At 39.8% G+C, this 21,755-nt stretch overlaps 1 protein-coding gene across 1 annotated transcript; it reads left to right on the top strand.

The window, feature by feature from the left end:
- The first annotated feature begins 5 nt into the window (after positions 1-5).
- Positions 6-20,185, top strand: nhlrc2 (NHL repeat containing 2). The gene is made up of 12 exons (XM_008313777.3): positions 6-399; positions 1,946-2,098; positions 4,063-4,112; positions 4,560-4,965; positions 5,913-6,034; positions 6,115-6,244; positions 8,064-8,157; positions 8,394-8,625; positions 9,173-9,295; positions 9,404-9,613; positions 9,732-9,945; positions 12,499-20,185. Exons 1-12 carry the CDS (start codon positions 99-101, stop codon positions 12,759-12,761), a joined length of 2,298 nt encoding a protein of 765 aa, XP_008311999.2. The 5' UTR covers positions 6-98; the 3' UTR covers positions 12,762-20,185.
- Positions 20,186-21,755: the final 1,570 nt, after the last annotated feature.

Genomic DNA, 21,755 nt, shown 5'->3' with positions numbered 1-21,755 from the left:
CAACAATAGGCACATAACGGCAGTTTCCACACACTACGGAAAAATCACGTACAATACAGAAGACGAGATAAAGTAGTAAAATAATACTGTGTTTAATTATGTTGAAATTTCCTGTTAACATGTTTTTTTTTAATTACGAAATAACTCCCTTATCATCTATTCAGTATACCAGTGCGACTGTTATAGAATCTCCGTTGTGCATTTACCTAACTGGCGGAATTGTTGTTGTAGGAAACATGGCGTCCCAGTGCAGCCTCGCTACTCTGTTTCCCATCCAGAGTCAGCTGGACTTAGATTTAGAAGAAGCGCCAACGGCACAGGAGGAAGAAACTCTCGTATTGCAGTATCTAAAAGACTTGGACGAAAGAGGCGACTTAAAAATACCAGATTTCCACACAGGTTGGACCTTTTAACTGCTGCAATTAGCGTGGTTATTTAGCACAGTGTTCGCTCAGCTTATAGTGCAAAGTTAGCCAACAGTACATGTCAGTACAGAACCCAGAGCACACTAACTTTAGGTTTAGCATAGGGGAAACGGAATACTTCTAGAACCCATACCTGACTTGTATGTCAATGTAGTCTATCAACTACGCTCAACTATTACTCCAAAGTACTTTACGTCATTCACGTTTACAACTAAAAAAGGTATCTATAAAAGTTAAAATTAAACCACTGGTTCCCACACAGTCAGATAAGTAAATAATTTCACTTATAAGTGTGGCTTGTTCTTAAATCTGGTGGTGAAATCTGGCGTAATACATTGCACAAACAATTACATATTCAAATTAGTAATGTGTTCTACTTCATTCCCCTTTACATTTTAAAATAAAGCGTAAATATTAGCGGCACGTCAGCATATAATGGTATATATGTGTGTGTGTGTGTGTCTATATTAAAGAAACATACATAAGTTCCGGATTTCAGGAAGTTTGTGATAGAAATTTCAATATAATTGTGTTGATAATATTTTAATACACCAGTAGATGGCGATCTAGAGCAGCGCTTGCTCAGTAAAAGCCGGGTTTGCGGTCTGTCTTAGTTTATCTTTATTATATCTGTGGTTGTCTATGGAGATTCTAAGTCCTTCAGGTCATTGTTTGTAACAAGAACTGTTTGGAAGGACATTATTTTTACCCTTAGAGTTTGCAGCTCTTCTAGTAAGTGATTTGAAAAAGCACATAAACTGTCAAGTTCTTCAAACATTTGTGGTTTAAGATTTAGCTCATTACAGATAGGATAATACCATATTTTTCTCAAATTGGTGCTAATCCCACACCGTGAGAAAGATCTGCTAGTTGTCTTGGTTATAATATTAACTAACACTGCAGAACAACTAACAATCTGGTTTGTTATGGAAAATAAAGCATAGACCAGTTATTGCCTATAATAATAAGAGAATGATGGGAGACACTTTGTGAACATTAGTCAGTGTTGTGTAAATCATGCGGTAGATAAACTGTAATACTCTTGTTGCAACATTAAGGAAAGGATGGTTCAGCTTTTGAGCTATGTGCACTTGCAACATTCTCTATGGTGAAAATATGAGTAGTGTCTCCAACTGGTACTTGTCCTTATTCCATCCAGGTCAAGTGCTAGATTGATAAAGAAAAAATTCTCAGTAAGGGCTTTTATAATGCTTGTTAGAAGCTCAAATGACACTTAAAACAAGCAGTAAGTCCAAACCATAAATGCCTTTTATTCAGTTTGAGGCTGAAATATATGTTGAGTCCAATATTTTTTTTCATTAATAAAAGAAAACCATTTTAACATAAACTCTTAACAGTTGTTTATCTAAATGTTCAGTATATTGATTTAAATCTTTGGTGCTTTAAGGCCAAAGGCATTCACCTGATTGTACCGAATGCACTGCAAAACATTTGCGTCCTGGTGACTAATCAATTTAAGATGTAACAGCCTCATTTTCAACTTTCCTGGTTTGCTTCAGGTTTGGAATGGCTGAACACAGAGGCTCCTCTTTCTTTAAACAAAGAGCTGACTGGCAAAGTTGTGCTGCTGGACTTCTTCACCTACTGCTGCATCAATTGCACGCACATCCTGCCAGATCTCCACCAGCTTGAGGAGAAACACTCAGTGGAAGGTATGAAAAAAATACACCTGTAAAGTTTATGGTTATGATTCTGGCTTCCAAATACTTGCAGCATTTTGTCATACTGAACTTTGCAGCTTTGCATGTTACATGAAATCCAATCCAAATCGGTGTAGAATATTTTAATTCCATGTAGTTGTATCAGTGTTAGCTCGTCATTCCCACCCAATCATCTCTGTAAAGTGGGTATAAAATTAGAGTATATTCTATATCATCATTAACCATTGTTTTAGTGTCTCAAATCTTTATTAGCAATCACTTCATTCCAGTTAAATGAAATGGGACATAGAGGCTGACACTTTTATAATAACTTGGCAATTTTTGTATAAGATAGGACATTGTCTCTGAGGGTTGTTTTGGCTTTGAGCTTTCAGGATGCTGGACACCGGCCCGTTCCCTCACCATGGGCTTTCTCTCCCTGCCATCTTTTTAGATTAGCTCATTCAGTCATTTTCCTGTGAATACACAAAGGAATGTGCAATTTGTCTCCCTGTAATATCTTATCAAACCAATTATGACTTAATTCCTTTAAAATTATAAAGCAAAAATTAAGTAATGCATCATTTGCCTCACTTTAGTTTCATCAAGTAAGAAATGTCAATAATTTCCTAATAGTGATCATAGCTGAACAAACGCCACTGGTGACATTTAAACTGATTACAATGTAAAGCATCTGATGTGGAAATAGGATTAGATAAAAATCTTTCAGCCTGACATTACCCTTTGTGGATGAAAAATCCTATTCTGCATGTCTCCTGGCATACCACGGAACAGTTCACAGGGGACGAAGACTGTCCTTGTCTGCTCCCATAGGACAATATAGGACCGTATCGCTGTGGCTAAAAATATTACCGATCCGCAGTGACGGATGCTAAAGCTCACCGTGTACTTTTTGGCATTTTGGCAGCCTGTGTAGGCAAAGTCACATCGGCGCAGCTCTGGTCCCTCAGGAAATCATCTCATAAAGCTAATTTTTAGTTGTGTAACAGTTGGGCCCAGAAAATACACACTCAGTGCCACTACACAGTAGTATCATGGAGACCTTATCTTTGGCACAGTTATGAGAACATTCTGTTTTTCTGCTCTGGTCTGTGAGGTGTGGGAGCCACCCTGTGCACTCACTCTCACCATTCACCCATCATCACTGCCGTCTGTCCTAATATGCCACGAATGACCAAATCCACTGCAGGCGGTGAGAGGAAATGTGTAGTGAGACCCATTCATGAAGGAACAGGGGCTTTGTGTTGCTTTAATGAAATGGCTCGAGATATGAATAATGTGAAATCTAAACCAGTGTCTCTAAAATGAAAAGGTAGCTTTAAGATGAGGTTATCATTGTCGTTAGTCAGGCCGTCCAAATGAATTGGTAAAGTTAATTAATTTGAGAAGATTAAAATCAGATTAACGTTTTGAATTTATTTTACCACAAGTCACCTTCAAGATGCACAGTAATAACTGAAATTCATCAATCCTTTGAAGCTATTTTTGAGTTGTATTTTTGTATGTTGCTTTTTCATATCAATATCATATATAATATAATACATTATGACGGTCTGTTAAAACGGAATCACATCTCTTTTTACCACTTCAGTTGTATAACATCTCAAAATCCACAGTCTCAGTATAAAGTGAAATAATACCGCTGACCTCCGTTGCTTATATAATAGGCTTACTGAGTAATCTTTCATGAATATGAGAAATGATGCTCTTTGGCCTTGAGGCTTTAAACTATTGCCATGCAACCTTGTATAATGACAAACAAAAAAAGAGGTTTTCTTCTGGTTCACGATTGTTTCTTTTATGAACATGTCATTTATATCTGTGTTGATGCAGGTAGTGTGAATGTGCTAATTGTGTTAATTGTTTTTTTTACTGCCTTTTGTCTTGTGTTGATGCAGGTAGTGTGAATGTGCCATGTGTTAATTGTTTTTTTTTCCTGTCTTTTGTCTAACAAGATGGACTGGTTATTGTTGGTGTTCACTCTGCTAAGTTCCCAAATGAAAAGGTAGGTTTGTATTTAGATGTTTTTTTTAATGACTCTTGTATAATATGAAGCTTGAATTCTGGTTTTCAATTTGCAAAAAGTGCTTGTGTTAAGTCTGCTTTTTTGCAGTAGCTTATTATTATTTTTAAATGCAGCAGAAGTACAGACAGAGCTAACAGAAACAAAGAAAAAAGACAAAACTGTTGCAAATATGGACCTAGCAAGGCAAACTAATTAAGTTTAAATATTTTGTATTTGTCCCAAAGTGAGTGGAATAGCACTGATTTACTTGATATATTTTTTATTGATTGAAAAGTGGTGCTTTTTGTACAAAAGAAGTTCAGTGGAGCTCCATTTCACATTTGGTATCATTGAAAAGCCAAAACTGTCCTCTTTATATAGCAAAAGGAGGGGGAAGGGCATTCAAGTTCACAAATGTCATGTGGTTTTCCGACTCATCCCTCTTAGGTCCTGGACAATGTTCGCAGTGCCGTCCTTCGTTACAATATCTGCCACCCGGTGGTGAACGACGGCGACGCTCACCTCTGGCATGAGCTGGAGGTGTCCTGCTGGCCAACGCTGGTCCTGCTTGGACCGCGTGCCAATCTTCTCTTCTCCATGGTGGGTGAAGGCCACAGTGACAGGCTGACACTTTTTACCCGTTGTGCCCTCCGCCACTACGGGGAGCGAGGCCTGCTGAAAACACACACGGTGGGAATCAAGCTATACAGGGACTCCCTGCAACCCAGCATACTGTCATTTCCTGGAAAGGTGGCGATAGACAGCGGCAGGAAAAGATTGGTCATCGCAGACACTGGCCACAACCGCATTCTAGTGGTGGACTCATACGGGTTTCTGTTGAATGCGATTGGAGGTAAGTAAGTGGTACAGGAGTGACATTTTTATAAATCACTGATTATATATTTTTGATGATGAAAAAACTTAACCAAAAGCACATAAGGAGTATTGATATTTTTAGATCGCTCACATGTTTTAAAAAGCTCAAAGGAGCCACATGATTGTCCTTGCTGTCCCAAGACAAACAGTGCATTTGGCAACGGGGGGACTAGTGCATGCTGGGAACAGGAATTCAGAGTGGACAAAATGAGAAAGTACAAACACAGGATGAAATTGCACTTTCTGTGGACAAATATTCCTAATATATTAATAGATACGTATTAATACAAACCACTGATATATCGTACAAATATTACTTAGGGCAGGAATAGAACTTTCAGTGTTGCAGGTCTGCTCAGTTGTATGTGGTAGCAGGGATGAAAGTATTTTTTGAGGGGAAGAAGGACATTTTCATCTAATTGTAATTCAGTTGATCACTCTTTTCCAACATTGTGGAAAATATGCAAATTGCTGTGATAAAAACTGAAAAGGCATACTTTGATCAAATTAAAATGAATTTTAATTCTTAACTTTTATCTGTGGAAAAGCAATGATGAAGCAATGTTTCCTCTTTGCACGCTCAGCTGCACAGCGCGCTGACCTGCAGGATATTAGGGTTATTTACATTAATGTCAAAACATCTGTTTTGGAGGTAACGTTCCGTCAATGTCCAAATATGCAGAACAAGCCTCAGTGTGAACTGCTGCTGGCTTTGACCTAAAACTCGTAGATTCCATCTTTAAATTACAAGGCGGTAAGCTATAAATTAAGTGGGTGTTTGTGCAGCATGACAGCTCAGCAGAAATAGGAAAACAAATAAACGCTGTGTTCACCCATATGCAAGCAACTAGGCTTTAGTTTACACGAGGAGCAACGTTAAAAAGCATCTCTATAACATTAATGGTGTCATCAATTGTGCTGCAGGACCTGAAAGTGGGAGTCAAGATGGTGACCTGTCCGAAGCCTCCTTTAACGCCCCTCAGGGTGTTGCCATAAATGGAGACACAGTGTATGTCGCTGATACAGAAAACCACCTGATCCGAAAGGTATTGTCCTCTGTTGCCGTTTAGGAGGAAACATTATCAATCCCGGTGACCTTCTGGTCATGCCTTTGTTTGTGTGTTAGATTGACCTGTTAGAGGGAAGAGTCAGCACCCTCGCTGGCATCGGAGCTCAAGGCACAGACAAGGAGGGCGGAGCCATGGGGCCTCAGCAGCCAATCAGCTCACCCTGGGATGTGACTCTGGGCTCGGCGGGTCAGTATTGTGTTGTAGTGTAAAAAGACTGAAGGGCAACATTTTTCAACCTTTTTTATCTCCACCCTTTTGTACCTAGCCTCGCTGTCACTGTCTGCCTCACTGAGTCCCTTTCTGCTGATCGTAGCCTTTCTTTTAATGCTGCTGCACAATCAATAACACCAACGATAAACATCAGCCCCACACCCTTCCTGATCGTCCTTTCTTTGTTTCATCCTTTTTATTTTGAGGGTCAAAAGCCTTAGCAAATTAAAACAAAAGCAGCCATTTGTCAGTGACTGGCATGAATTTGAAAATTTTGGAAGTCTTTTGTTGGATAATTTCCCCTGAAAACTGTTAGTGCTAAATCACACATAATAAGGGATCCACAGAGGAGCGTAGATTATAAAGTCTGTTAAGTACATAGCTATTAATTAGTAAAAACTCAGTATTTGTCCCTTTTCTACCATTTTTGTTTGACCAAAAGATTTAATTTTCAGATCAAACCTCTGTTCATCACAATGCCATGCTTTAAAGTCCGACCTGGTCTGTGTTTTTTGTTTTCTTTTTTTGGAAAGCAGAAAGCATAAGCCATCATCTATAGATGGACAGAGATAGAATCAGAGCCAGGAAGTTCTGTGGAGCTGTACACTCCCAAACAATATGCTTAAATGATCATTTTTCCCTTTTTTTGAATGTGAACACAAACAAAGAATAGTCTTTACAAAAACATGTTTAAGCTAATCCGGTTACTGAAGAGATTTTCTTTCATGACCTCATGACACAAATTGTATTTTTTGTTTTTTTTTTTGTTTCAGTGATTCATAGATAATTGTATTCTTAGATAAGTTTTTCTCGAAATAGGCATGATGATAATAATTTGTACAAATTTAAATAACAGGACAGTCTTATAATTGTTGAACACCTGTTTAATATGCAGATATCATCCAAACAGAAATATGTTATGTTATGTTATGTACGACCATTTGACCTTTTAATAAGCATACGCATTTGTACGAGACATCTTTAACACATACAGCAAATAATAATGCAGTAACAGAATCGTGAGGTTTTTTTTTCTTCCCCGTGTCTTAATTCAGCAGAATAAATCATTTGGAGTTGACAAGTTTTGCCGTCCACTGCTGGGTGACACAACCTGGTATTTTGAAACATCACAGCGTGGGACATCGAGCGCAGAGACCTTTGACTTCAATTGGAGTTGTCCTCCGAGAGTACATCCAAACACTCATATTGCATATTTATGAGTTTCTAGCATGCAAATGAATAAGTGACCACATCAAAGGGTCTTTGCGCTCAGTTAGCTACGAAGTATCACTGAAAGTGCGGCAAATGGTTCTGACAGTCCAGCAGATGTGACCAAGAGAGGCTGAGATCTGCGCTGCATTTAAAAAAAAAAAAAACTCCAACAGAGCGGCTTAGTGTCTCAGAGGGGTTGTAACCGCTGTGGTTGTTGCTGTACCAGGTGTGTTTGAAGTAGCATGTAAAAACTGTATGAACTTATGTCAGTCAGGTTTCTGCTGCTGCTAAAACCCGCAGAGCTGCTTCATTCTCGTTCACGATGCTGTTGGCATGTCAATGAGCAAATGGTATTAAGGTGCAGAGAAAAAGGGATACGTCGTCACGTCGCACTATGTGCGGAAGATGGCTTCATTATGGCTCCCAAGCACATGGCAGGCTCTTCTGATGTTGATGTCCAGGATTCTACTCTCTTACCACTGTGTTAGCGTACATGAGCGACATAAGTACTTATACAGTGTGTGTACAAGTTTTCAGACTCTGAAGTGGCTTTTGTTTTTGTTCATTTGTATACCTGCTGTAGGTGCTGCAGAATATAATGTGCTTTGGATTGCTATGGCAGGAACACACCAGATCTGGGCCTTGTTTCTAGCTGATGGTAAACTGCCCAAAGGAAGGTAAGAGACTGACTACTGAGATGATAGTCTTATAAAATCTAATATTTTTAAAACTGCCCAAAGGAAGGTAAGAGACTGGCTCACGACTACTGAGATGATAGTCTTTTTTTAAATATATATATATGTTATATTGTCAAAAATAGATGTGAAATCTGTTGTCATATTTTAAAACATTGTCATTGATTTGTTTTTGGGTTTTTTTCTTTGTCATGTTATTATTTTACAACACACAACAGTGATTTCAAGGCCGGGACTTGCGTGCGATGGGCCGGCAGCGGCAGTGAGGAAAACAGGAACAATTCTTACCCCCACAAGGCTGGCTTTGCTCAGCCCTCAGGTCTGGCTTTGGCCCCCGAGGAGCCGTGGAGCTGCATGTTTGTGGCCGACAGTGAGAGCAGCAGCGTTCGCACCATCGCTCTGAAGGATGGTGGTGTTAAGATGCTTGTCGGTGGAGAGAGAGACCCAACGGTGGGTGCATGACACCTGATGGCTGCTGAGATTGTTGTGTCAACAGTGTGTCAAAAGTGTCAATTATTGGATAGATTTAAACAGTGTTTAGTTGTTTTACTATCTTCCATCAGTGAGGACTTCGAAATCCAGTGTGTCCACCACTGCGCCCACATTTTGTTCAACACAAAAAAAGATATATTATATGTCATGTTTTTTTGTTTTTGTTTAATCTTGTAAATACTGTGTAATACAAAAGTGTAAATGAGTATATTAACTGACTAAACAAACATAACAATTTACAAATCATCAAAAGAAAAAATTTAAATAATTATTCACATCTTTTTGCGGGCTGGATTTAAGGGGTCTGGGCCCAGAAGTTAAGGCCAGAAATAATTATAATCAAGCTATGACCACTTGAACTTCGACTTCCAAAATAGTTTAATCCTCATTTTGCATTTTTCAGATGAGGGTTTAAAAGAGAGGTTTAAAAGTTACAGTTTTGAAATTTGCCTCCTTATTGCCTCCTCTATTTTATCTCTGAACTCTTTGCTCTTTCTTGAACCAGAACCTTTTTGCTTTCGGGGATGTTGACGGTAAAGGAGTGGACGCCAAGCTGCAGCATCCCCTTGGTGTGGCCTGGGCCACTGAACAAAGCCTACTCTACGTGGCCGACTCCTACAACCATAAGGTAACAGTCAAATGTCAATAAAGTTTACTCCTTCTGTTTCTCTATTCCATTTATCAGTGATAATATGCTTGACTGATTTTATCCATGAATTCTGTTTGTGTGATCCAGATCAAGGTGGTGGATCCAAAGACGAAGGTGTGCAGAACACTAGCAGGAACAGGAGAGGCTGGAGATGCCCTGGGACCAGAACTGGGCAAATCCTGCTTCAATGAACCTGGAGGAATCTGCGTCAGTGGTGACGGGAAGATACTTTACGTTGCCGATACCAACAACCACCAAATCAAAGTGTTGGACCTGGTCTCCAAGACTGCCTCATTGGTCAGGGGTTGAATATATTATTGGATATGACAAAGATGAATTATGCATATAGAACATTTTGAGCTTTATCTTTGCTCTTTTTTTTTAACCCCAACACCCACGTTTCTCACATTTCCAGTTCTCAATATCCAAGGACTGCACAGACTCTGTGCCTACCAGAATGCCAGCTCCTGTCAAAGCCCCCACACTGCCTAAATCAGCTGTCAGGAAAACACTGCCACCGGCAGCAGTGTCAGCGGGACAGACTTTCAACCTGTCCCTCACCCTGTCCCTCCCAGAAGGAAGCAAACTGACTGAAGAGGCCCCCAGCTGCTGGACACTTTCAGCTGAGGGTAAGAAGAAGTTCATTCACTGCTACAGATGTCATCACATAAATCCAAGCCCGATCTTGGTAATAAAAGACTACAGGAATAATATTGAAAGTGAAGTTTTTCTAAACTTGCATGAAACCAACATTTGCCTGTTAAAATGGCAGGTGCAATAGATTATTCATAAACTGTAGTGATCATCAACTGGTGGCCCGTGACCAGATTCCCAAATTGTCTTGATCAAACATACATGTGGATATTCTTTGTCTTGATAGAAGAAAAAATATTTTGTAGTCCCCAGTATTGAAACATCGGCAACTTAAATAACTTCCAGTAATTCCCATCTCTATTTGAAAAAAAGAAAAAGGTAAACTGAATGACTCAGTGTTTTCACATTATCCTAATTCTGACTCTAGGCCATAAACTAATTTACAAATTGACTCCTGTTTTATACTTCAAAACCGTCTGGTACAGAGAGATGTTTTCTGCCACATCATCCGTCTTCTTTTTTTTTAAACTACACTGCAAGTTTGTTGCAGTTTTTTTTTTCAGATGGAATTTCAACTGCAGACAGGCCAGTTCTGCAAAGGGATTGGATGTCTGAGAACGCCCTGCTTTTGTCTTTCGTTCAGATCTCACGATCAACATCACAAATACCAGCTGCACAGAAACACCTTTGTTAAGACTAGTTTCTGTGTTATCTTTTTGCACATTACAAAATTCAACGCCTTCGTTTTCCATCGAACAAGCTGAAATATGGACTCGCGTCACCTGACCACAGAACACATTTTTTGCTCACAAATGGAAACGTTTTAAAGATTCAGAAATGTTTGATGAATTCCTTATTTAATTTGACTTTTCAATGACAGTTGTGTTGACGGTTTTCAGCTGGGGTAAAGAGAGCCAATCAGTCTGGGATTTTTGTTCAAGCCTCACTGAGGCTGTAGCCGCGCTGATTAATATCATATTAAAAATGAACTATAGCAGGCTTGGTTTGGAGACCTCGGTTGGTAATGACTGGTTATCTGACTTGGGATCAAGTAGGAAGTGCTGTGGAGATTTGTCGGTGGTGAATGCTGGTCAGTTCATTAGGTTGGGAACACGAGTGTCCGTCTGCTTCGGAGTGATACGGCCTGCAGACAGAGATATCAGACGGGCTATATTTAGAATGTTTTGATAAGACCACATGCCTCCGCCTGCATATTAGGTACCAGGCTATGTTATGTGATCCCGCACCTCTTCTGCTGTTTGACTGTATCCAGTCGTCTGAGCACATATCAGAGCGGAAGCAGGAATTTTAATGGATCTCGTTAGAAGTGCTCACCAGATGTAACGCGCATTTCAGTGGCTTCTCGCAAATGGCTTCCCTGGGACCTCACGTTAGGCATCGGCGTCGTTCATCATCGCTGACAAGTATTTGCCAGACGTCCTCACGTAATATTTTCTTCACAGTAGATGCTCGTTCTTTTTCTCTTCGTGACTTTGCACGCCCTTTTTAGATAGTCTACTTGCTTCTAAAAATACCAACCAAAATTCATTTACTTGCACCCCCCTTCGTCAGATTCAGCAGGGTTATTTGGTTTGGGAGTTATAATTCAGACGGGCCACGTAATGCTGCAACTCCAGGCAGACTTTTACAAAAGGCTCTCCTTCCTGAGCTCAACAATCCGTTTTAGATGTCTGACAGTTTCTCACAGACACATTCACTTTGTAAATGAACTTGTAGCAATCACCTTCAGACAAGAACATCACCATTTCATTTTTATATGCCGCTGCGTTAGTGACAGTGTGAACGAAGACGCATGTTTTTAGGGGTCGATCAGTCAGAAATGTCATTTCTTTTAGGGGTCGATCAGTCAGAAATGTCTAGAAGACATCCTGGACACTGACTCAGGACTAATCTCAGGGTGAACTCAAAGAGGCTTCTTTGTTTTGTCTATGTGTTTTCCTTAAAATCTGCTTCCACTGGTCGGAAAACACGACAACACCAACTCACATCTGGTTACAGTTTGCAGAAGACGATACAATCAATTCACTGTCACGTGAAATGACTTGGAACTAGATGGAGTTTTTTTTTTTTTTTTTTGAGCCACTACTTTTACAAACTGTTTCTGTTTACAAATTCTATTTCAGGAATTTACCACCTGGGGGCAGGGGTGGGAACTTGAAAGAACGACAACATCTAAACAAACCTGACTTTAGAAGATCATTTAAGACTATTATTTTGTCACTTTTGCTTTTACGAAAGAATAAAAGAAATAAAGGGATCCTAAACTTTCATTAGAGTTCCATTCCTAAAGCGTGACGTAACTCGATTTCGGCCGAAAGTCGGAACTCACACACTGTACATAACATACTCGTGTCGCTCACCTATGCTAACACGGTATTGGTCGGTTATAGATTAGATGTCAGATTATGGTAATATCATAATCTATGACATAAAAACATCATAAGGGGACACAGCGTTAGACTAGATTTGAATAATAATAGTTAAGGTTCAAATCTTTCCAGCGACACCTTAGTTTTAAGACACGTTGTCTGTTCAAATCCTAAACTCTCCTCCTCTGCCTCCCACAGGTAATGAATGGCTACTGGACAGTGAGGTCATCACCGGTGATATTTCCGATCTCTCCAAGCCCGTTTTCATCTCCACCAAACTTCCAGCTGTCGTGAAGGACTCCGACAGCAACGCCAGCTTCACTGTGAACGTGTGGCTGTTTTACTGTAGGGAAGCAGGAAACGCCTGTACGATGAAGGCGGCCTCCTTCATACAGCCTCTTCAGATAAGTGGCAGCACCGCCGAGGAAGAGGTCAGTGTGGCACTGACTCATGCCTTTTAAAGCCGCTCACAGCTCTTGTCTCACACAGCCAAAGATGCCACTCCGTGCCACGACATTTCATCTTCACCTTTAATATAACTAAACGACACAGTTTCTTTTCTTTTTTTTAACCCAAAAGAAAATCGAGTGTATTTCTTAGTTATTTCTCCGACCTCCTTTCCATGCAGCAGTGCTGTTGTTGTGTTACGTTGTTAATGGGAATGCAAATGGATATGTATATTAGACACGGCAGCAGCACAGATGCACCGCAGACACAAATGCAACCTGGAAAATTTCAAATGCAGCACTTTAACGTATGACGCAAACATTCAGGCTGGATGTGGGGGAAAATATATTTTCCTTTTTTTAGGTGTATTTTGATTAGGTTTTTTTTAAAATGACCATTTTGTTGCCATTTGAATCATGACATGCAGAAAATTCAGTTTGATACTAAATTAAGAACGACAACGTCCTCAATAATAATGAACCGTATTTGTGATAAAGGCGAACGAGCCACTGTCACGGTTTAAAAAAGAATTAAGATGACCTGCAGAAAGGTTGTCGGTTCAATCTACTGAATAATAGTCACACACACCTCAGCAGACAGTAGACATTAAACTTCATAAAGAGAGTTTTATGATTGACTTGTGAAAACTCTTCGCTCCGCTTCTACTTTCTCATAAACGTGTCACCTTGTCTTTAATATCAGGCCAGAGAAATGTGTAATAAGGAGAAAAGGGAAGAAATGAAAGCTCCAAAGCTTTATCTATGCAGAGATTCATTTTTTTGTCATTAATATATTAAAGGAGTCCTGTACCAGAGTCTTTATCTTCAAATTGCATTTCTTTTTCTATAAATGCTAAGGTATAAAGTAAGTGCTGCTTTTTTTTTGTCAGCTACCAAAACCCAAAGTTTTAGTATTTTGTTCAGGCTGTGCTCACATGCTGCTGTCGCCTACAAACCCCGTCCACTTTTCTCCTGGGACGGCTAGATCCGATACTCAGGATCAGTCTGATAATGGTCAAAACTATAGCCCGTCTGATCCGATACCTGAGCCCAATTGTGAACAACATAATTTGTTTAGAAAATTCCCTCCGTGTTCTTTTTCGTCTTGTGTTTGCTGACATTAATCAGAACAGATGGCCTCTTTTTTTTTTTTTTTAGAGACCCCGTTCAAACTGTGTCACATTTCTCTCGTAGTTCCTGGGCTTCACTTTTAATTACATTTATGTTACCTAGAAAAAAAAATAGTTTACAAATCTCTTAAATAAAAGTGTCCTGGCCAAGACAGACCATCGTTTATTTTCCCAAGATAATCCAGGTGGCAACAAACTGACGCTTCTTGATGAGTTCTTTTCTAAGATGGTTAGAAAATAAAACTATAAATATAGTTGTGTAGTTACTGATGCTTTGATGTCAAAACATTTTAAAATTAGAACTGTGTCATTTTCCAAAGTTATATGCAAAGCTACGGAACACTCCAGCTGATGCCTGGAACCCGATGCAAATTGTTGTTTATTAATAAGTAGCACAAACAGAATTTCAGAAATGCACTGTTGCATGTTTATTATCTGTAGCACAACGGCACAACGGCAACGTGCAACTGGTATTTAAAGAGTTTTTTTTACTACCAATACTCTGCGTGACACGCGTTAATTGACAAGTACTCCACGTTGCAGTATAGGCATCGTATCAGACATGAATAAGTTACATCGAGCCGTCCTTAAATTTCTACGAAACACCTTCATGTGTTTAAGTATCAGTATCAAAATAAATAAAATACAGTCTAGTGTCAATATTCGTAACGAGTACCTGCTCGTTACATTCAAGCCACTTTACATGAACATTTACATAACTCTGGCTGCGTTAATCATGTTTATGTGTGTGTAAATGCAGTATTTGTCTCCGAAGTACCATGTGTACTCTCACATTCACGTGCAGCTTTCTTCTGTGTGAGTGTTTGTTCTTTTATTTGGACTGTCAGTGACATAAGAAACCTCGTAAAGTTGCTGTGTAAAGTGTCGCTGTCGTTCGAATCAGTCATGAACTGCGTTTATCGTGTACTGTAAGAGACAAAGGACCAGTGCGTGAAGCGGCGCTTCAGCTGTGAGCGCTGTATTCATGTTTGTTGCGGGTGTGTGTGTGTGTGTGTGTGTGGACTGTGGTGACGGTGCTGAAGTTGTAACGCTCGTGTATCTCTTTTCAGTTTTCTAATTTACGAGGTGACGACAGCAGCGGCCACCAACGAGTGTTTGCACAGCCATTTTGTGTCATAACGTAATTAGGCTTGTCTCACTGGTTTGGTTTGCTCTGGTTGGCTGTGCTCAGGTGCCTTGACCATGGGAGTGTCACTGTGTTGACGGTGTGAACTGAGTATTCCTGTCTGAAGCAATAACATGTTTCCCTAATGGGAGAAGTAAGTGCTACACTGTGCTATGTGTGACTTTCTGGTATTTTCCTAATCTGAATAAAAGTACTGCCTCTCTGCATTTTTTTTAAATCTCACAAATTCTTCCACGTTTGGCATCTGTTCCAGGAATTCCTCTTTCGCCTTTCTTGAAGGTATGCTAGCTTCATGTGAAATGCACCACGGCGAGAAACAAGGCTCTAACACATTTTTGTCGTGGGGTGATATTGTTTATGGGTTGGGTTTGTACTGACCTCCCACATGGCTGAAAATCCTTTGTTTTGTTTTTTTTTTTTGCTTTTCCATTTGAGTCCGGCAATACGGACACAATGAGCACATGAATAAAAATGAGACGGCAGTGCTTCTACTTCAGGTTTTATCAAACGCTTGTCTAATGAGTGCCTAACCTTATAAATAATAAATGAAGACTGCAGTGCCAGGTTAGATCTCTGCTGACCTGAGATGTCGGACCTGATGTTCCCATCTGTGGGTGTTCTCATTCTTTTAACAGGATCCGAGTGGTTTGTCTAATTAACGGACAGTAAGTCACTAGTTTCTCGTCTTTTTCAGTTGAAAGTTGCTCCTGTTTTGAAGAATGTTTTTTTGCGTTTGTTATTTAAATTTGACGTTGCTCAGCTCTTTCGCAGATCAGCACTTCCTGTCTCAGACCAGTTTGTCAGTGAGGAGACATTTCTCTATAAACTTTAAATCCAATCCCTGCATGTTCATACTGTGTGTGTAGTTGTGCTGTAGCTTTTTGTGGGCGTCAATCACCATTTCTTCGCTCTTGGTGGTATTGATGGTTGACCGTGTACCATCTGACCAAAAACGATAAACCAGTAGATTACCCAGATATACCCAGCTATTCTTACATCTTCAGTGATGTATATTATCTCCTAAAGTACATCATTTACTACTCCCTCTGCTGCACAAGGATATCAACAACCTTTTACTCTCATAATTTTAACCACTCTTGCCTAATCCTTTAAGGGTCGCAGTGGGAGCTGAAGCCAATCCTGTTTGTCAATGGGAGGAGGGCGATTACACTCCAGACACTCCATCATATGGTCACACGTAGAGACAAACACCCATTAACCACTAGCGCACAGTTATTAGTGTCCAAATAGCCTAATCCATTTAACCTCCATTTTATTGCGCTGTGGACGAAAGAAGACGATCCTGGAAAAACTCGACAACAAAACCATTCGTTTCCATCAGGGATCAAACTGAGTCTACTGTAAAGCAAGAGCAGTAACCACTCGTCCACCGTGTGTATTTATTGTAGTCATAGAAGTTGCTGGTATTTTTACAAATCTAACAGGCAGTGTATAATATATTTAAGTTGTATTTTTTTTCTGTGCTTGTTGGAATCTGGAAGGAATTGACTTTGTGTGGTCAGATGAAGGGCAGGAGGAGACCCCGCCTCCCACTGTGTTTTGGACAGGACTTTAAATGTCAGCGATTAGAACGTCTTATGCAACACAGTCCTAAAACTTCTGCGTGGTTCTCTCACTGACGCTAAGGTTACAGAGTACTTACAGTACAGTGAGTTTAACCCATATCCCGAGCTGGTGTTCTGTGACACCTCACTGCTCTATATGAAGGTACAGTTTTAAAAAGGCACAGGGATTTGTGGGGGCAGATCTCCAGGGCCTTGAGGATTTAAATGGGAGTTGTTGGATCATAACCTTGAAGACTGCACGGCTCATTTTAACAGCACAAAAAAAAGGCTTTGAGAGGTTGTTCTCATGGGGCTTTTAAACACTTCACCTCCTGTGACGCTCACATGATGCACGAAGCTGACACTGGTCTGTTGTTATTGATCTCCCTAAATCTGTTGCATGTTTTTTTTTTCAAAGAGGAAAAATGTGGATGACCGAGGTTTCTGAGTGCTGTTATGAAACGACGATAAAAAAAACCTTGAAACTATACGCAGGTTCAGTGAAGGAGAAAATCCGTCTGGGCCTTTTTTTAATTGCACGAATGACACGGCTTAGTCAGCTCTATTATTATCATATCTCTGTGGGAGATTAAAAATGGCCGCTTTCGTAATTCAGAGACGGCAGAGGAGGAAAACGCCAAGATTATGGGCCGAGAGAGTTGAGTTTTCGCACACGAGTCCTGCGAACATCACGCCACCTCACCTTTGACCTGAAAGTCAACTGGGATTTGACAATAGTGTTGACCTGTGAGGAGTTGGAGTTGTGACACGAACAGCTGGCTCTGAGAAATGTAGGAATTTGCTGCTGCTGGTTACTGGTCAAGACCTGTGTGCCGAGCTGTGTTTTTAAAAGTTGAAGTACAGGAGAGTGGTTCAGATGCTACAAATTCACTCTCAGAGAGGGAATAGGTCAGGGGTTACTGGATGCTTTTAACCTTTTGTTGCCGACGGAAGCGGTCTGGCTCCAATATGAACGTCTCCTTGAAAAGATTGCGCGTGCTGTGTTTGAACGCTGCATTTGAATTTCATTTTTTGTTACAGTTCTTTTCTTTAGTCCAGTTCAGAAAATGTCAAATGTATATTTTAAGTCGTACAACTATTTTTTTTCTATTTTTTGTTCACTATTTATATACATATTATTAGACTTATTATTATTATTATTAGAATGTATAAAGGGGTTGGTTTGATATGTTGCAAATAAAAAGCTACGAAATCAAAACATGTAAAACAATTTCCCAACCAAAAAACCCTGCAATCCTACAGACACCACTACATTCAACCCACAGCTCTAATTTAATATATTGTACTAATAACATAGAATAAATACACCGAGCATCAACATCTTCAGATTTGTGGACACGTTCTCTTCTCAGTATACGAAGGGAAAAGCTCCTGATAGAAGCTTTCCACATTGATTTTCCACAGCGTATGTTTTAAATTGCCAATTTATCTGTGCCCTATTTTGGTCACAGGAGAGATTCGCGCAGATTGTTTATTTCCTGGTGCTGTTGTTGTGACTTTCTGTTCTCCCACCGCTTCCATTAGCATTTACGATATGTTTGTCCTGTAGTCTCGTCAGTGTGCTGTAAGGGCTTTTGGGATGTTTTACCACTGTCACTTTCACCGTGTGACATGAGCTTTCACTGTCTGCGTGCAAGAAAAAGTAACATATGCACGAAACCCAGTGATTCCGTAACCACGTTAGCTGTGATAAATTAGTGCCATAAGAGAACCAGAAAAGAAATCCTGGAAAATCCACCAACAAAATATCTGAGTTTTTAGCTATGGAGAAAAAGTTGGGGTTTTTTTGTAAAAGAAAATTGGATTTCCGGGAGTTGGTGCACGGGGGAATGAAGAACTATTTTTCCAACCGTAATGCCTTGACAAATGGGAAAATAACTTGGTATGGCATGGGACCAGGTTACAGAAACAGGAATTTTAAGACTTAATCTTAAACACAAACAAATTGAAGGTAGAATAAACTGCAGGTGGACCGTTGGGAGGAGACAAAGGTGAGGGGAAGAAAAATAATATCACAGAACGGAGTTGATGGGAGTCGTTAGAATTTACATAATCAATGTTGAAGTGAGAAAATCGACAACAAAGCTCATCCAGAGCATATTCGGTGTCAGATTTTGTATGTTGCGCGCTTCTTCACTTCCACGTTCCCGCTCAACCTTATTGATTCTAAGAGAGCGCTCGCAGCTAACTCTGTTTACCACCGCACGATCCGCAATCAATGTGAAATGTCAGAGTCACAGATCAGCAAACAGAGGTCACCACGAGACATCGATAAACCAGGTGTGTTATACAACGAAAAGAGTGAGTTGATTTCGTCAACACTGGCAGTAGATGCTGTGTTCATATGACACTAACAAGATTTTTGTTTTTTTTTCTTCGTCAACGAACAGTGTTTGTCACGGTCACTGGGTTCTGACTGTAGGATGAAGGGGGGTTACTTGGTCCAACATTTACCTCCGGGGCTTCCTCTCATTGATGTGCTTGAAATATTGTCACAAGTATTACACAGCGGCCGCACGGTGGAAGTGATTAGTGCTCCTGCCTTACAGCAAAGAAGACCGCTGATTCAGTCACGTATGATCTTTTTGAAAGGGATTGTCACATGAGCTTTTTTTTTTTCTCCAGAAATTTCCTCCCTTAGTCCAAAATCTTGCAGGATATGACTGTGAAGGCATGTTTTTCTTTTCATTCTCTACATAGGACCATGCCTGTGATCAGTCTTCTGTGTATCCCACCCTCACTCAGCAACTAGGAGGAGTGATCTCTGCCAACCCCAACAACTTCCTTCCTTTTCCTGTAATCCAAAAACCAATTAAGTGGGTAAAAATAATTTTAAAAAAAGATAGTATGAGAAATAGTCCTCCGACTAGACAGCAGTCAGTCCCAAGACGTTTGTTTTTTTATTAATGATAAATGCATGGCTGTTTTATTTTGAAACTGTTGACGGCTGTCATGAAGCTCGATGCTTGCTTCAAGTGCGTCCTCGGCTGCAAACTCAACAAGGCTCATTCAAACAAAATGTGTTAAAATGACCTTTGGTCCCCAGCCGTATGGAGATGTGCATTTCTCACATTCCCTACTCAAACGTGTTCAAAGAGAATTCTGTGTTAAACAACACATTCACGGACGTGTGAAAGGATCCGCGCAGCCACTTTTACATCTCGAGAAAAACCTTTGCTTTGTTCCTGCTAGGTTGTTCCACAAAGCCCTGGGTCAGCGGGTTCACGGCGGGAGCTGATTGGGACACACGAAAAAAACGAGTAGCGCGGCCTCATCCATCTCTGTGAGGCGTCGGTGTCAAGAGATCTGTACAAAAGGTTTCACCTAACTCATCGTGAAAGTCCTCTCCGTCCTGCTCTGTTCCACTAAGGTCAGCTTACGGGCGTAGTCTAAGACAGTGATTTGATCTCTTTTCATCATATATAAATTAATTATCATGTATATATAATGTAAAATAATTATTATTTAATATTAATACGGTTTTTTTTTTACCTGAAGAGGAGTGGACAAGTGTTATCATTTTTTCAAAATTAAATACCAAGCAGATTAATATAACTTAATTTACAAAACAAAATTTAAAAAAAATTATTTCGGTGTGGCCCAATACCAGTAGTACACGGCCCAGGACTGGTCCGCAAACCGTGGTTTTATAACAAAAAAAAAAAAAACAGAAAAGAATAAATCATTCCCAGCAGTGTTTTTCTTCCCTTTAAAGGTCACTTTTTTCAGAATCCATCTTTTTTTGGCGAGAAGGCCAGTCTCCGGAAATGCAAAATATTGTTTGTTTTTTTCGTATGGAATTTGGTGTCAAAGATTAGCACCTTTAATTACACGTCATAAATTGTTGTGTACCTGTAATGTAAAGAGGCAAATGTGACTGTAGCCGACTTAGGTGGAGACATATTTTACAAGATAAGCTTTGATTAGTTGGCCCAAATCAGCTTAACCTTGTGCAACAGCTGGCTGAACATCTGTATGTCACGCAGGAGGCACAGTCTGGGCTGTCAGTGTGACATTACCTCCTCCTGTGACACTGCATGTTACCAGGCACAGATCATGTTTGTGTATTACGTACTTAAGTATTAAATGTATTCATAGAAATAAAAATAAGAAATAGAAGAGAAAAAAAAGTGGGATTAAAAAAAATTTCAAGTCCCAGTGGCGGTTTGAACATCTCCATATTTGGCGTCTCACGTCTCCTGAGACTGGCAGGCTGCTCAAAGATCACAATCACTCATGCTTTTCCAAAACAACCAGTCAGACATCTTAAATTCCATTTAGACATGTTCAAAAAACATCTGTTCTCGGGGGAAATGATCAGGTGTAGACGGCTCCAAATCTTCAGATCTTACCACAGATACAAATGCGACGACATTCCCACTGACGACCTCTGACCTTTTTGTGATATGTTTACTACTAATTCAACCATATTAAATGTTACAGCAGGATGAGCAGTGTCTCAGGTTTCCCACGTATCCTTCTCTTGTATTTCTCTGGAAAACCCGCACGGAAGTGACAGGGAACAGGAATACACCTGTGTGTCTGTTTATATTTGAATACCGGACAGGGAGGCCAGACTGATCCGTGATGGTTTCGATGCCAAATGCGACACTTGTGCAACACTGTTTGCATGTCACGGTCTAGCGCCAGGAATTGAGATCAACCAGGATTGTGGAAAAAGTTCTAGTAACTTCCCAGTATTTATTTGTTTTTTGTTTTTTTTACGGGCTTTTTTTTTTACAAATTAACATTTTATTTTTTGAAGGCAAATGCAATGTTTGAAACTGGAGGCTTTTCTGAAAAACAACGCATAAACATTTTAGTACTCTTTAAAAAGGTTTATGAGGAGAGGTGTCTTAGACCTTGGAGAAAATTGAATGTTTTTTTTTTTTTGTATAATTTTACCACATAACACATTTGAACCCTACACACAAGTCAGTAGAGGAGCGCTTAAATACTGTAGTAATTTCAAAGATTTATATTGAAATACACCAAAGCAGAAATATGTTGTTGCAATTGTTATTCGACAGAAAAAAAAACACAAAACAAACGTCAATACTGTTTGTGCTAGTACAGTTAAGAAGACAGCAACACCATGTTGTTTAGTTTAGAAGTTAAAAATTATATATATATATATATATATATA

The sequence above is a fragment of the Cynoglossus semilaevis genome, chromosome 8 (assembly GCF_000523025.1).
Source record: "Cynoglossus semilaevis isolate Cse_v1.0 chromosome 8, Cse_v1.0, whole genome shotgun sequence".
Classification (NCBI taxonomy): Eukaryota; Metazoa; Chordata; class Actinopteri; order Pleuronectiformes; family Cynoglossidae; genus Cynoglossus; species Cynoglossus semilaevis.
The sequence above is the reverse complement of the archived record's forward strand: the minus strand, read 5'-3'. Positions and strand labels throughout refer to the sequence as shown.